At 37.4% G+C, this 16,315-nt stretch overlaps 2 protein-coding genes across 4 annotated transcripts in view; both read left to right on the top strand.

Annotated features, from left to right (window-relative positions):
- LOC129311297 (protein SUPPRESSOR OF QUENCHING 1, chloroplastic) overlaps positions 1-7,750 on the top strand; it is a 40,586-nt gene extending 32,836 nt beyond the window's left edge. The window contains exons 24-29 of one of the 3 annotated variants that reach the window (XM_054953531.1): positions 276-368; positions 1,098-1,134; positions 2,329-2,576; positions 2,705-2,851; positions 3,225-3,409; positions 7,476-7,750. In XM_054953531.1, the coding sequence (XP_054809506.1) occupies positions 276-368; positions 1,098-1,134; positions 2,329-2,576; positions 2,705-2,851; positions 3,225-3,389 (690 nt within the window). In that variant the 3' untranslated portion in view covers positions 3,390-3,409; positions 7,476-7,750. Of the gene's footprint in view, positions 1-275; positions 369-1,097; positions 1,135-2,328; positions 2,577-2,704; positions 2,852-3,224; positions 3,410-6,769; positions 7,119-7,475 lie in introns of those variants that run through there. The other 2 variants (XM_054953522.1, XM_054953515.1) reach the window with 2 other exon arrangements.
- Positions 7,751-10,098: 2,348 nt separating this feature from the next.
- On the top strand, positions 10,099-11,154 carry LOC129310330 (transcription factor bHLH149-like). The gene has a single exon (XM_054952150.1). It carries the CDS (start codon positions 10,380-10,382, stop codon positions 10,983-10,985), a length of 606 nt encoding a protein of 201 aa, XP_054808125.1. The 5' UTR covers positions 10,099-10,379; the 3' UTR covers positions 10,986-11,154.
- Positions 11,155-16,315: the final 5,161 nt, after the last annotated feature.

Raw genomic sequence — 16,315 nt, 5'->3', positions numbered from 1 at the left:
CTTGAAGAAGAAGAAACTGAAATGAGATGAGTTGCTCGATCAGATTAAAAAATCGGGAACAAAGGAATAGAAACAGCCGAAACTTGTTTTGCTTTTTTTGTATTTAAAAACAAAAAACTAAAAACAGTTTTTAAAACAAAAATTATAAAACCATTATCCAAGAAACTTTTTTTGTTTTAAAAATATTAAAATAGAAAAACAAATTTTAAAAACAGTAAACAAACGGGCCCTTAGTGATTGAATTTCCTATCTTTTTATCCTCGTGTATTTTTCAGATCAAAAAGTTAGATCCAGCTGGTAAAAGAGTTAGCACACTTGCAGGAACAGGGAAAGCTGGATTTAGGGATGGAACACCTGTAGCTGCTCAGGTTTATATTGCACTCCATATTATTTTCTTCCAAAATGTCAGAGTGTACATTCAATTATCAGCTTGATTATTCTTTTAAATAATTGAAGCAAGATGTTCTGCACTTGACTTTTATTCTGTTTTTACTGTAATGAATGCATTTTTTTATGACAATACCAATCATTTGAAAAACAGAGCTAGTCTCATGGAATAATGTAGTTAAGGTTGTGGGAGCTCTAGTAGATCAAGCACGATAATAAACAACAGGTTCATGAAAAGAAACAACCAATTCTCCTAGGTTTGGAATAACAGGTTTTCTTCTTTTAGCTTTTTCTCCTAGGCATGTGAAAGAGAAGAGATGTAGTCCTATTCTGTTTGTTGATAGTTATCATCTTCAAATTTGCAGCAGTTTACTTGCTTTCTGTACACTTTTTGTTCAGCTTTTTTTTTTTTGGCATCTTATTTTGTCTTATCCCTGTTAAGGTTGGGGGGGAAAAAGGTCTTGTTCATAGTGATTATGCGGTATACTGATTATCTGATATAAATCTTCCTCGTGCTGGGATGCTTGTGCTTTGTTAAATTAATTCTCCAATAATCCCATATCAGGATGAAACAGGCTTTTTTATATGCTTCATAAAAGTTCATGACCGTCCGAACAACCAAGTAAAAGGAAAATCTAGCTTGACAAATGTGTTATTGCTCACTTTATAGCTACAGATATATGTTAAAATGTTTGTCATTGTTCTTGCAGCTCTCCGAACCGTCTGGAATTGTTGAAGGGAATAATGGTATTTCTCTTTTTGCTGCAAATTCTTCATTGGTTTTTGTAGCTGAATGCATGTATGAGTTGTAAATGAACCCAATATTAATTCAAAACTTTTTCTCTCTTCATTGTTCTGGGCACAACAATGAGTAGAGTCCACATCTGGAATGCCAAATAGACTTGACTTCAAATCAGTAATTGTTCTCTGAATAATGACATGGCTTCTTACCACTTTGATGTGATGGTCTACGCCTTGCGTAATTTTATTTTCTTGTGCATTTGGCCTGTTTCTAATCTCATTTCAGAAACGCTTATAGTCTAGCCACTCTTATTTCATTGATGTTTAGGCATAAAATTATTTTATAATACGGCATAAAACCCCCTGTTTACAGTGCTGAACTTCCTCTTTTGATGGCTTTAGGCCTTACTTTCACCTCTATTCAATATTTAGCATACATGACCGAGCTGGAAGTTTCACAAAATGATAACTCTTTCAAGATTATCTAAGTTTCTAATAGTCTCCACAAGATCCAATGAATTTTCTTCTCACATTGTACTCAGCCTGTCCCTAATCTTATCTTGAAGATACTCTTAGTCCAGCCTTTCTGTTTTCATCAAACTTTAGACTTTTAATTGTACCGTATACTACAAAATTTTTCCTTCTATTCTATTGAATTTTTGGCCTGTCCTGCTCACTGTATTGTCCTTCTTCCTTGACGCATAGATTTGCTGTCACCTCAATTCAATTCTTTTCAGAAAGTTCATAGTTCATATGGCTAAGTGAAAGTTTTACCAAATGGTAACTATTCTAAACATCAACTTTAGGTAATTTCTGAAATACATTTGTCATGCTCTTCATAACTCAATTCCTAGCTTCTCTCTTTTAGGTGTTTTCCAGCTGTTTCTGAAATCCTTGTGAGATGGATTTTTCTTGCTAAATTAGTGATTTAGGAACATCTGATGTATGAGCTTTCCCCTTAATTACTCTATGACTATTGCACACCCACTTTTTTGTACCCTTGTGAGATGAACTCTCCAGAGCTACGAAAGTTGGATGCATGTGCTTTCGTCTTATACTCTTATGGCATGTGCATATCAACTTTTGGGTACATCTTGCTCATGAAAGAATTTTCAGGGTACGGCGTCAAATTATTTTCACTTAATGTTAAATTAATTTAATATGAGGGTAAGCTTGGAAGTATTTATTCTCGTCTTTCAGGGAGACTATTCATAGCTGATACAAACAACAGCTTAATCCGATATCTGGATTTAAACAACGAAAGTTTGGAACTCCATACCTTAGAGCTTAAAGGCTTTCAACCTCCTTCACCTAAATCCAGGGCTTTTAGACGTCTAAGGAGACGATCATCAGCAGACACAGTGACCATCGCCACCAATGGTGTTTCATCAAATGAAGGACGTTTGTCTATTCATGTATCATTACCAAATGAGTACCATTTCTCAAAGGTCCACATAATTCGCCTATCTTTGGAATGCTCTAGCATTTGACTGTGATTGATAGAATATTTACAGTTTTTCTTTTATAAATGAATTTATTATATCGTTTTAACTACTCCCCCGAACTCCATTGCCAGGAAGCACGTAGTAGATTTATTGTTGATATTGAACCTGAAGATGCCGTCAATATTGAACCCCAGGATGGCTTCCTTGATGAGGGATCTGCAGCTCTTCATTTCAAGAGATCATCTACTTCAGCTTCTGTGGGAAGAATTAATTGCAAGGTATGGCTTGTCATAGCACTCATGAGTTGGCTGTTTTCTGAAATAATTAAAGGCCTTCTTGTGACAAAATACCAGAATGAGCAATACAGTGTTGTTTATCTTGAATATCAATAAACGCTTTAGCAGATATTAATATGTCTGTGGGCTTTGGTTTTGTTGTGGCTGACTCTTGCTTTAATGGGTCAATACAGTGTCTTGTCAATGGATCAGGTTAAAAATCAAAATGTGTTGAAGCTATTCGAGGAAACGTAGCTTTTTCTTGTAGAACTGGATATACTTCAAGAAATCTATTTCTAAACAAAATAGAAATGCGATGGCGAGAATGTAAGTGCTACTATTTATGTAGTTTCTTAAAATATTTTTGTGTTCGCAGATTTACTATTGCAAGGAAGACGAGGTTTGTTTGTATCAGTCCTTAGAGTTTGAGGTGCCTTTCCGAGTGGCAGAACCTAACTCCGCCCCAGCAGATGTCAGTCTTTCGCATTTAGTGAAACCCAAAGCTTCGGCTAGTAGCTTACTACAGCCCGTTGCCCCTTGACTATTTTACCACGTTTTGCGGTACCCCTCCTTATCCTTTTCTCCTTTTTTTGCGTGCAACATATAATATTCAAGTGCTTGAGTTCGCTCATGATCCTTTTCCTAACTGTTTATAGTTTAACAAAATTAAGACTTGCCTGGTCGCTCCCCTGCGGCGGATATATGATGTCGTCTTCGCGTCTTCATCTTAAAAAAAAAAAAAAAAGTGTTAATAGTGTGCAATCATTATTAAGGCGGCGGTTTCGTGGATAAGCAAGGAATGAATTGACTAACAATCAAGGCAGATAATCGTGCGCTGTTATGCTATAGTCTATAAGACTATAACACTTCACAAGTATCACAAAAAGTTAAAGAGTAAAAATCGAAATTCCAAATTCAGGGAATTTGCATCTGACAACTAGATTCTTTTTATCAAAATTCAAACCGAGTAGAGAAGAATGTTCATACGTTGATAGACTAGAAATTTGGATCTAATAATAATGAATGCACGGAACTACACAAATTTGAGTGAACCCAATATATTGCGGAGGGAAGTACCTAAATCAACGCCAAGGAAAGGCAACTAACATAGTTGAGTGGCGATGCTTTCTCAATATTGAACTTCTTGACATAGTTGTTGAAACATTGGTCCCGGAACTTTGAGCAAAGCTTGCCAGGTTCATGATCTGTCAAATTGAACAAAAGGAAGAGTTTTTCCCCCTTTTCGCGAACAGGGCAATGGACAAAACCTTAAAGGGAAAAGGAAACTGAGAAAAGTTGGGTCGGAGCATTGCGCTCCTCACTAATTTCAGCATTAGAGGTCACTGCAGACAACTGGGGGAGTTTTAAAAAAAGAAAAGAAAAGAAAAGAAAATCTAGAAGAAGAAGAAGCCTTCATTCATATAATGGTCATGGTTAGCCTCTTGGTGCAAGTATTTTCCATCCTTAATTAAAATATGCTTGTAGGTGACTAGCTAGTTGTGCGTGATGGTGAGGCTTATGTCATTCTGGGTACTTCTTAAAGGGTGAAGTCCTAAATGTCCTTTAGATACAAGGTTCTGGGTCTTCATCAACTCAATGCAAAGAATGACCTTTTTTGGCACCCTTGGAACGGAAGAGTTAGTGTTGGTTCTGAAAAACGGAACCTTGAGTAAGAGTTTTCAAGACAAAAACAACTTAGCACACTTACTGTGTGGAAATAAGAGCTAATGAATGTGATCTTTCTCTATTCCTGTCTCTCAAACGATGAATGCTCCATGGTGTAAGTTTACCTTTTCCAAAGCCCGGGTGAGAAGCGAGGGAAGAGGTGTTAAGTTGCAGAGACAACTTAAACATATTTTGCTCTTTGATGCTTTAGGATTTAGTTGTCATTGGCCAAAAAAAAGTCTTGGGGGTATTTTTTTTCTTTCTAAATTTGCTTCAGTCATTGGCCATAAGAGGTCTAACCATTTGTCTTAAGCATAGTCAATTATGTGTAAGTGTGAATGTGACGGAAATACTTTGTTAGGGATTACAATATTGAAACAAGATGTAGTCAACCGTGTTCGGTCCACCAAATCCTACATTCAACTTGTAAATAACAATAATGGGTAAAAAGTTTGGTGTAAAGCACGATTGTAGTGGGTCTAGTGCTTGATCGATAAGCTTGATCATTATCTTAGCCGCTTACGAGTGCACATTCAACACGGATGAATAATCTGTCTAGGCACGCCAATGAGTTGAGTGATTTATCAGAGCATGGATTCAAGAATAAATGTAGAATGTTACCCTGAAAAAAAAAGAATAGCTTAAAGAACAATTTTGTTCCTGAATTATTTCACGATGAGCACCCTTAAGAGAAACAACTAGTAGTTCAATAAATTGAAGCAATTGGCACTACTATTTCTTTTTTCTTGCAACATGTGGCATCGTGTCTAAGCACTAAGGAATGACATGGATTGTCAACTAGTTATTCAACATTCAAAAAAAGTTTATTAATTTGGACTAATGATGAACTAGCAGTGCTATTACAGGTTATGTATGTCTATCTTGACTTGCTAACTCCAATAATAGTCAATGTGAAAACATGACGTCACAACTTTCAGTTAAGAACAATCGGAGGAAGAGATAGATGTTACTTGGCTTGCCAACTAGGCATTCATTAGTTAAAAAAAGTCTGTCAGCGCATATTAACTTTCAACTCACAGTACTGTTACAAGTTTTATATGTTAATTGTGATTGCGACTAGTTAGAAGACTAACAGATCTTTTTTACTGACAAATACCTATATATCTCTGATAATTTGGACATACTTTTGATAGTATTGTTATTTGATCATTAGTGTAGATTGACTGATTTTATTACTAACAAATACCTAGTTAACAAGCCATGTGACACCTTAAACATGTTGCCACATGGTTTAATTAAAAAAAGCAGGAGGCAGCCGATTGCAAGTGCTAGTTGCTCCTCGATAAATATTTTAGAAGTAAAACTACCCTTTAATCCAAAATTTTTTCCATACAGGTATGTTACATGTCAGTCAAACTTGTTTCTCTGTGTAGAGTTAATAGTTGATGTTAGTGTCCTTAACTAGAGGAAACATTGCTCCAATAAAAAATTAAGATATTAAGATAATAAGTACTATTCATGAAATAACTTGAGGGCAAAATGCACTTTAACCCAAAAAGATAAAAATGTGGAATACCTTGTCATAGTTATGCATTGGTTTGCATGGAAAATGCCTTGTAATTGTATAGTTATGTGAATGAATTAGAATTCATCATGTGCGTACGATATTTTGGAACATTTGGCAAAAGCCCAAAATTCAAAACCACTCCATGAGAAGGTGGCCTGCTCAATGAATGGTGAAGGAACTTTTACAATTGTGCGTAGCATTAGAAATCTACTGTGTTTGAAATCATTTCAAATCTCTGACGCTAAATGTGCTTTTGGTGACAACCTCTCGTGTTTGGTGTCATTAGTTACTCAAGAATGGAATCTTGGGCTATTTTTTTTTAACAAATTTAACAACATAAGAAACCTTTTTCATGATGCTTGAGATAGATGAAAACACCTTATACTTATAAAGAGAGGGAGTAATTTGTAGTTGAGCTGACGCATTCCAATTAGAAGGGTGTCTTGCATTTATTTTTCTGCATTATTTGCATCTGTTTGGTAATGGAGCCGGTCCATGATACGTAATTCATGGTGTTCGTAGAATAAAGTGAAGAAATTTTTGCCATTGAAATTTCTAGTCGCAGCTCATAAATTTTGACGCCGTAATCAAGTGATTATTATGCTCACGTCTAGAAACGATTCTGCGTCATTAGTACTTGAGTCAGGAATTCGAGAAATAACTTGTACAGGGACGCCTGTATTTTTATTTTTTTTTAAAGGCAACTGATTAACATTTTCAATGTTTAGCGCAGGAATTCTATGTTGGGAAGCAACGAGGCAGGCACCGCTAATGTTGTTTGTCTTATGCGGTCACCTGGTCTAACTAATTCTGTATTATATTCTTGTTCTTGCTTGAGCAAGATCCCTAATATATACTTTAATGGTCGTGAGGATGCAAGCTGACATCAAATTGGTTTCTTTACGGAAAACAGGCGGAGAGAAGTTGATTGGTAAAATTATTGGTGTATTATCGATAGGAAGATAAACAAATATTTTCTGACTGGGATAAACTCGAGGATCTGCAATTCATAGAATTCAACAGTTTTAGAAATAATAACAATTATTATTATTACAAAAACAGAGCAAATTAGTAGCATCCGATTTGTCAAATTTTTTTTGTTATTGCCCATCATCTCCACCTCCATAAAAAGTTAAAAACTGTGAACTTAAGATTTCATGCTTAAACTATTAAAGCCCTTTGTACTGTACTGTTGGTCATAGCTTTAAAAGTTCAAATACAAATTGTCAGCTATAATGAAAAGCAACCAATTTAATAAGTAATCAACATGAACTCCTTGACCAAGCGTTCCATCTGGCGATATTTAACTACTATGTCTGCCAGAAAATTCTCACGAATTATTTATTTTATTTTTATTATTAGTGACAGATTGTTTGCTGGGTGGTGGAGAAAATCATTGCGATGGACCTATACGGTTGTTGTTTAATATTTCAGGGGGAGGCTCATGTGAGAGCCTAGACAGTAAAGGCTGTCTCTTTGAAGGGAGCAAGGCTTTCTGGCATGTCATCTTGATAGCCCCGCCGCCCGGGGGGAGGGAACCTAATCTGATCTTTTACTCAGATTCGTTTCCGATATCCTTTTTCTTATTATTATTAAATTATTGTTCTTATCTCATCGCAGCCCTACGGGTAATTAAACCAATTACAATGATCCTGAGACTTGCTCAGTCTACAATTTCATCATTAATGTGGAGGCAATTTTGTTGGTTAGATTTCGTATTACAAATCTTTTTTTTAGAATTACTGCTCAGTCTGCTCAACAACCCAATCACTGGATCTTGTGTTTCTAGAAGTTAAAGAGGCAGAAACATACTGGTTTTTTCGTGCTAATTTATCTTGATGGGGATCTTCTTGGTGAGATCTGCTTCATCTGATAAACGTTTCTTCTCTGCTTCCGTGCTTCGAGTGTTCTTTTACTGGATTGTCGGATCTAGGTGTGGAGGCTTTGGACAGGCTTTTGATCGGCATCATGACGTGGAAATCTATTGCATGAGAAGGAATTTCTTCCGAGCTCTTCCGAACCAAAATATCCATTGAACTTTGATTTGGAAGGATATTTACCACTTAATGCACTGCTTTGCATTTGTCAGTGGCAACCTCCAATGGCTTTCCTTTTCCTGTTCCTCATTTTAATAATTGGACTGTGTGTGTCAATAATGCACTAGTTATGTACAGAACAAATCGTGGGGGGAGGGAGGATAGGGTACAGGAAGGGTTCGGATTTAGGAAGGAGGGCAATGTGGACGAAACCTAGCCGCACAGCTATGCCTCCGTCAGGGTGTGAATAGAGATGAGTCCGAAGTAGCATTCCATTGCAACAAGAAAAGGCAAGGGCCAGCAGAGCTGATAGAAAGTGGCATGAAAGCAACCACTCACATGACATGCCTCTATCTTGGCATCGCCCTCTAATCATTGCAACCAATCAAACAAACGAGCTGGGCCCTATCACCCTTGCCCAATCCACGCACGCCAAGTGCCTTCCATCCATTCCTTCCTCATTAACAACTAAATGTCACCACCGCCATCCCGAATTCCAGCATGCGGCGTCTAAATTAGCCAATCAGGGAGGGTAAAATTTTGTCCGTCCTGTAAAAAGCCGCGCATTGATGATGCCGTGAGTAATTGGACCAGGCTCCACAACGTCATCGCCCGGGATAACCCCCGCATGTGAAACTTGGACCCTTTGGCTTGGCGCCTTAATATAATCTTCCCTCTTTCTCTTTCTTTTGGTTCTATCTTCGCGAGCAAATTGAGGTGATTGACCCAGCTTGGGAGATCTTATCCGCTTTGAGAGCTACGCACTGTACTTAATAATATAATATAATTATAATTTAATTATAATTATAATAGTAGTAGTGACTGCATGGTCGATGATCCCTACAAAAGTCAAGTCTACTCTTGGAGTTTGAATTCACTGGGAATAGTTTATGCCCCCCTGACTACTGGATGCCTATCGTCTTGTTCAATCGAAATTTAGAGTGGGAACATACCATAAAAACTAGGGATACATGGTGAGAATAATTTGATAATTTAAAGAGACAAGTAGTCCACTGGCCACCTTGTCCAATCACATAAACCTCTATTTTCCTCTCGGGAACTCTCACACATTCTAATTTTCAATTCAATGTATCAAGAGTAGATTGCTTTTTGCTTGGTTCCGTTGGTCAGACTCTCAATGTTTATCTGCGTTAACTGGCAATATTTTCCTGGTCACTGTCAGTACAGTTTACTCATGCCACGCTTCTAATGAGGTTGGCTGCTCAACCACGGAAGAACTCAATCAGCGTGGAAGCCGTAAATTGGTGGAAGATGAATGTTTTTCTTATGGCAGGAAAAAAGGCACATTAACAAAGGGAAAACATAAGTCCAGAATGTTTCCGGAAAAGTAATTGGGATCTTTGAAATGAGAAACCCGAATTTTTTTTCAACATTCCTGACACACAGTAACAAGGTTTTTTTTAAAATAATTCTTGATGTACTTCAATTAATTTTAATTATAAAAAAGGAGTACAAATTTAAAAAAAATTATTATGTACTTCCGAAAAAAATATGTTTGGAGTGTGTTGCATAGGTTGACCTTGTTGGAGAAATAGTTGACAGCCCTTGTTAAGATCCATATTGGGAGGGATGGAAGAATGAGGATGAAAAAACTGAAACATTGGAAATATAGGCTGTTTGAAACTTTATTATTTTAAAAATTGATATTTTATAAAATATATTTTAAAAATAAAAAAATAATAAAAATAAGTATTTTTTCATTCTTAACTATTTTTTAAAATAATAATTTTAAAATACCTGAAAGTTGTTTCATTTATCTATTATCTAAAATAATATTTTATTTTTTATTTTTAAAAAACATATTATCAAATAAATTTTATTGTTTTTTATTTTAAAAAATTAAAAATTATTTTTAAAATAAGTTATCAATCAGGCTCATAATTGGGAGAATATTAAAACAAATATTTGATTTATTAGGATGAGGAAGTGTGTGGGGGATTGGGGGGGGGGGGGGAGGAGGGCAAAGGTAATAAAGGGTGGAAGCAAGGCATAGGCATGGACGCGTGGTTGCCCGTGAATTGCTTTCATAGTCTTTCTCACTCTCTCACCCCCTGAATCCCCCACTCTCTCTCTCTCTCTACAAATACTTATTCAAATTCTAGCCTAGCCCCTCACTTTTCCATCCTCAATTCTGTTTCGGTTCAACCCAATTCCCTTCTATTCTCATCTCTCCTCTCAGTTCCATTTCCTTCCCTACGTATTCCGTTTCCCCTCTCTATCCGACCAAAACAATCGCTAACGAGGGTGTGCCCGCACGATTCGCTGTTTCTGCTTCTATTCTATGGCGTCTTTGCAGCCCGACTTAGATTCTATCCATTCTGATACGTCGCCACCATCCAGTCTTAGAAAGCGCACCAAATTTGGGCCCGATTCTAGCCGTCACAATTCCCTCCACCCCGTTCGATGGAGATCCGACGCGGACCGTCGGATCTACTCCTCCAAGCTTGTCGAAGCTCTGCGCCACGTCCTCCATCGCAGTCCTTCTCTCCCGCCCAGACCTGTCGGCGGTCATGAAATTCATGAGACGGCTGACAGAGTTCTAGCCACGACGGCCAAGGGCAGGACTCGATGGAGTCGAGCGATTCTGGCTTCTCCGCTCGGCCGTTGGAGATTCCAGAGGCAACACAAGAAGGTGAAGAAGACGACGAGAGGATTCAAGAAGCCGGAAATTAGGAAAGACAGGAGGTTGCCGGCTCTGCATAAGAAAGCGTGCGTTCTCGGCCGATTAGTTCCCGGTTGCCGTAAGGTCTCCTTTCCAAATCTTCTGGAAGAAACCTCTGATTATATATCGGCCTTGGAGATGCAAGTTAGAGTCATGACCGCACTCACCGAACTCCTCGCTGGTGGTGGCGTGCCGGCCGATCGACTCGAGGGGCCTCGACCGTGAAACGTTAAATTGACCCCACTAGTCGGCCTGGGCTTATGGCGCCAGGTGTTTCTTTTTTTGTTTTCTTTTTCCTTCTCTCTTTCCTCCCTAGGATATCGTTCTTAATTGGTTTTTAAATTCATGTATTTTATTGTGTATATGATGGCTTTTCTTCCTTTCTGAGTTTTAAGATGCCCTATCCAAGTCTTAACCACCTTTTTTTTTTCATGTTTCCTGTTGTCTAAAAAATTTAAAGAACATGCATGATACCTGCTTTGAGTCCTTTCCTATCTTCTCCTTTAGAAAATATAAAAACTAAGTGGGAATTGTATATGTGGCGTTTCCCTTGAAAAAGGTTAATATGAAACTCCATACAGCTAGTCACGAAACCAAGCCGGCCTGCAACTCTGTAACGTGACATTAGGTTAATTATTTATTGGGCTTAAAAATTCATGTATCCGTCTATCCGAGCTGTGTATTTTGCAGAAAGGCAAAGATAGTCTACGCGTGAACCCCCCCCCCCTTCTTCTCTCTCCATCTAACATTGCCATTCCCTTTATTAACGTTGATCAACCCCTTAATAATTGATGCTTTTTCTTTCCATTGGTAATGGTAGCAGTCCACTTTTCTCGGGATTTGTATTGATTTGAAGTTACAACTTACGACCTTGAATAATTGGGTATTAAGCCCAGGATTTAGCAGTGTAGTGTCGTCGTGCGTGGTACATGGCGCCTGGACCTCTCTATATGTACCGGCCTTTCACCCTTGAAGGTGCTTCCCGCTGGGAGTTGAAAGTTAAAGCGACAGGACAGCCCTTAAATAAAAGGCAGGACTTCAATTTTAAGGAACATGCATCGAATTTGTAGACAGAAAAGGATGTCATATGAACATGATCACCTTTATACTATCCTATTAAAGTAGTAATAATAATAATTTGATTGATAGATGGTTATGTCAATTATTATTTAAAGAATTGTCCGTGGCTTCTGTTGGCAAAAAATCTGTCACCAGCAGAAGCGGTGGTGGACCGTACGGTTTCCGTCCCATTTAAAAGTTATCCAATTTGACTCTGCATCTCGCTCTTTGCAAACAATTATCTTAATAGTCTGTGGAATGCAAAATCACGCTTCATCCAGATTGAGAGATTCACGCAAGATCGTCAGAAGTGAACCGACACAACCTTGCGCTTTAAAATCGCTAGCTGGTGCACCGCATCTTCACGAATGAAATAAAATTGCCTTGCCCTTATAAAATGATGGAGTTATGATTATGCGCGAGTTAGATAATGCGGTGTTGCAGGTTTGGTTGGTTATCGGTGAGATTGAAAGTGGGTTAACAGGACGATGAGTACGAAGGGGGAGCCTCCGTGGCCCTACAATATCAAACCCACAGGGCCCCACATATTGGCTTGCATGTGAGAATGTGAGCGAGAAGAAAACTTTGATCACATGGGGATTTATTTATTTGTTTGTTTATTTAAGAAGAAAATTGCCCGTTCGCTTTTTTGAATGAATTGCGTCCGCATTGTTTGTTCTTGGACACGGACAATTACGGGGTCAGGTCCTAGACAGAGTCTTTCCGGGACCTACCCCACCTCAGTGGGTGAACAATTGGCCTCTTTCGAGGGAATTCCCATTTCTTAATTAAGGCCTGCCACGTGAGGAACCTTGACAATCCAACTGTCACGCTCTGGATGGTGACTACCCTATCAGTCATATTATAAATTTATACAAGGTGGTTTGGGACCACTCCTCTTTATTTTTGTTTATAATTGATACCATAGAATTCCATTCTCATTTCGTGCTCTTCCATACATTCCTTTTTTTGCATTTCCCAGTAGTCACCACATTCCACGTGCTTCCATGTGCCTCCGTTTACGAAGCCGCCTATTTTCTTCTCTTTCCTCTTTGCCGCTGCCTGGCTTATTGTTGAGGGCAAACATCAGCCTAATTTTTTGGAATATATCTTCCGTAAGGGGAAAAACTAGGGATAGTGGAATGCATCCATGGCAATGATGATGTATTTCAATGGATACCCTGGATCCATAAATCGGACGGACTTCATGGCAGGTGTCCTTCACAGTTCCAATCAATTGAATAACCCAACAGTAACACAACACAGCTCTTAGATAAAAGTGTAGGTGGTCCATTTTAAGAGATAGCTGCCTAGGTGTGTCCCTGCCGTTGAATTTTCGGTGCAAAAGGTGAACGGAACCGTCAGCTCGAGGCATGGATGGGTGTTTGGTTGAAAAGGGTAAGAGCTTGCTTTCACCCTGAGGCTCACATGGTTCCGAAATCTTGACATTGAATTGTCGTGTTTGAAGCACTTCGCTCACTGTTCACCCGGCACAAGCTTGTGAAGTAATTATAAGATTCGGAGCCTTTTGGTGCCTAAAGCATCATAATTTGGATAAGACCCCTTTGTTTGCTTATGTTGCCTCGCTAATTAAACCGCACCGACTTGTCCACATGTTGTAGACACATCTTGGCTTCTTTTCCAGTCGCCTTTTTTTTTTTTTTGGGGTTCCTTGTTATTGTGATGCCAATATTCAAATGTTGACCCCCTGCTACTGAGGGACATTAATGTTAAAGGTTTAGATTGAAGCCGTTGTTGAATCCTAAAGTTCTTGATTCCTTTCGAGTTAAAGCTGATTTGGCAGAGGATGAGCCAAAAAAACCAAAGCTGAAAAGGCAATCGAAAATGGATTAGCATGCAGGGTTAGCGCAGCCTTTCTTTTCCAATTGATTGGACGGGGAAAGAGAATGGTTTGGTAAACGACAAATTTAAAATCGCTTTTGAGTTGTCACAGTCCAGCAACACCACTCTAATGCCGCCAACAAGGACCCTCACATTGGGCTGGGCCCAAACCCAGTTATCGACAAAATGTGTGTCAAACAAACTCCATTTTTGGATGCCACCACCATCATTATTATTTTTTTGGGTTAGACATCATTATTAAGTTCGCGAACCATAATCATAAAAATTTTTTTGAGATAATTATGAAATTGCTTAGCTATTTTTATTTTCAAAATTTTAAAATTGCACACCTTTTTGAAAATAGGAATCACACGATAATAACAATAAATTATTTAAAGAAATACTATTGCTCTTTGGTTCTCATCTTATTGACTGTCCTCATCTGTTATTCCCAAAAAAAAAAAAATTTGGCCTTCCTCATCTTGCTGGTTCGTTGATAAAATAAAATAAAAAGTCCACTTTAAATAAAATCTCGAAGAGAGAGTTAATGAATTATCACCGTTATTAAAAAAAAAAAAGACTTTTCAAAAACAGAAGGGCGACCTGTACTGGAGACAGGGAACTACGTCTAAGTTGGACTGGGCCCAAAATGTCACCGGGCACACGTGGGCTTTATGAGGATGGAAACCGGTGGGCCCCATCTGAGGCTTAAATCCTCCGCTTCCCTCAACCTCAATGCGAACTGTTTCCGTCAACAGAAGTAAGGCCAACTGTTTTGTCTTCCGAGTTGTGAGGTAAAATTTAAGTTCATTTTTACTTTAATTATTAATATATTTGCTGATACTAAAGACCCATTTATTTAAAATTAAAAAAATAAATAATTTTTAAGTAATTTATAGATTTTATAATAAAAATATTTATTTTGTAAAGATTTTATAAAAAGCACATATTATTTTAAATTAGATTATAATAATAAAAAAGTGATTTATATTTAGTTATTTTTAAATTTTATGATATCTTTCTTGATTTTATTTTATAAAAAAATTTATTATTATATTAAAATTTTATGATATTATTATATTAAATTTTTATTTTATGACATTTTTAAAACACCCTCTCTCATCTATCACATTAGATTATATTTAAAAACTACTTAGAATAGCTTCTTAAAATAATCAAAAAATTTACTTTTTTTCAATTCTGATTTTTTTAAAAAGTTTTAAAAAATATCATAAAGACTAATAAAATAACTTTAAAAAATAAGTAATTTTTTATAAAATAAGTTAAAATAAATGAGCTCTAAAAATTGTGAGATTGCAACATACGAACAACGATTACATTACGTCTGATACGGCCAACTAAAAAGGGATGAATAAGGGCGGCATGAAAAGTGATAAATTTCATTTCAATTGTTCAGTCACAAATCTTACTTATTATTGTATATGAAATTTAAATTTAAAATACGAAGACACCCGTTTGCTTGATCGATGTATCCTGTTCATTAATTATTGCATTGGTGGCTGAGGAATGAGGTTGACCGAACAACAGTAGAAATTTCAAAACAGTTGAGTTTCTGTGGAGCATGGCGGAGCCGAGTCGTTGGCCCAAAAAAAGGGAGCTAAGTCCAAACTAGAAAAAGCGTTTGGAGAACCAAGGCCTCTTTTGTCGGGGTCAAATTATTGGGCCAATGATTGGGCTCCCAAAGTCACAAGGGAGAATACACATGGACCAATAAGGCCCTCAATTTGACTTCAGCTAGAACCGGAGAGAGGCATGAGAGATGAGACCAAAAGAAAATCAAGAGTTATTTGCCAATGGAACCTCACAAAAATGGAATCGTCACTTGAAACACCATCGACAAATTTTATGCTTAATGAGTGACGGCTGAGTATCTGTTGAGGTGGGAAGGTCAAGGATAGAAGATGCACGAATGAATCCGAATCAGAAACAGCTTGACCAAATATGTTTTCCAACTGCAGATAACTTGTGAACTCTTTTAACTCCTTCATTACTGATGAATGATTTGTGGGAGAGTCCTCCAAAAATTCAGACGTGTTTTTCGCTTTGCGCATAAATTTTGATAAGCTTCAATAAATTAATCAACAATTGATTGATTAATTGGCGGTTGCTCTGTTTCCGCAACCGACATGCTCCTATGCTTGTGTGCCCTTTCTCCTTTGCACAGAACCAAACTTGCATTATTCAAAACAGCTGAGGATGTTCTATGAAATACATAACCATTGAAATTTAGAGCGATGTTGTATTCTAACATGGTTTTATGTTCCCCCCCCCCCCCCCCCAAAAAAAAAAAAAAAAAGCAGTCACCCTTAGTAATGATTGCACTTTGTTTCAGTCGTTGTTGTCCTCGAAGTCGAAATTGAACCCCAGCGTTTGGAATCCACTATTCATAATTCCCTGCTTTTGCCATTCATAATTCTACACTCGTGGACAATATTGCTATGGGCAATGGTGAATACAAAACCTTGAGCCAGTGGAAGCATGAATTACATAAAATGTAAAAACAATTAAAAAATAAAAATTTAATATAAAAAATAAATATTTATATACCTTAAAAGTTTTAGTCCATTCACTCTATCTTTAGTCTTTCTCTAGCAAAAGATTTCTCTTTTTTTTTTTGTCTTTTAATCTTCTTT

Source organism: Prosopis cineraria, unplaced genomic scaffold (assembly GCF_029017545.1).
Source record: "Prosopis cineraria cultivar Desert tree isolate PC_DT_omini unplaced genomic scaffold, ASM2901754v1 PC1, whole genome shotgun sequence".
In the NCBI taxonomy this organism is placed as follows: Eukaryota; Viridiplantae; Streptophyta; class Magnoliopsida; order Fabales; family Fabaceae; genus Prosopis; species Prosopis cineraria.
Note: the sequence above shows the minus strand (reverse complement) of the source record. Positions and strands in the feature narration are given on the sequence as shown.

Coding starts and splice junctions, on each gene's coding strand:
- LOC129310330 (XM_054952150.1), top strand. CDS start 10,380: ATGGCGTCTTTGCAGCCCGACTTAGATTCTATCCATTCTGATACGTCG.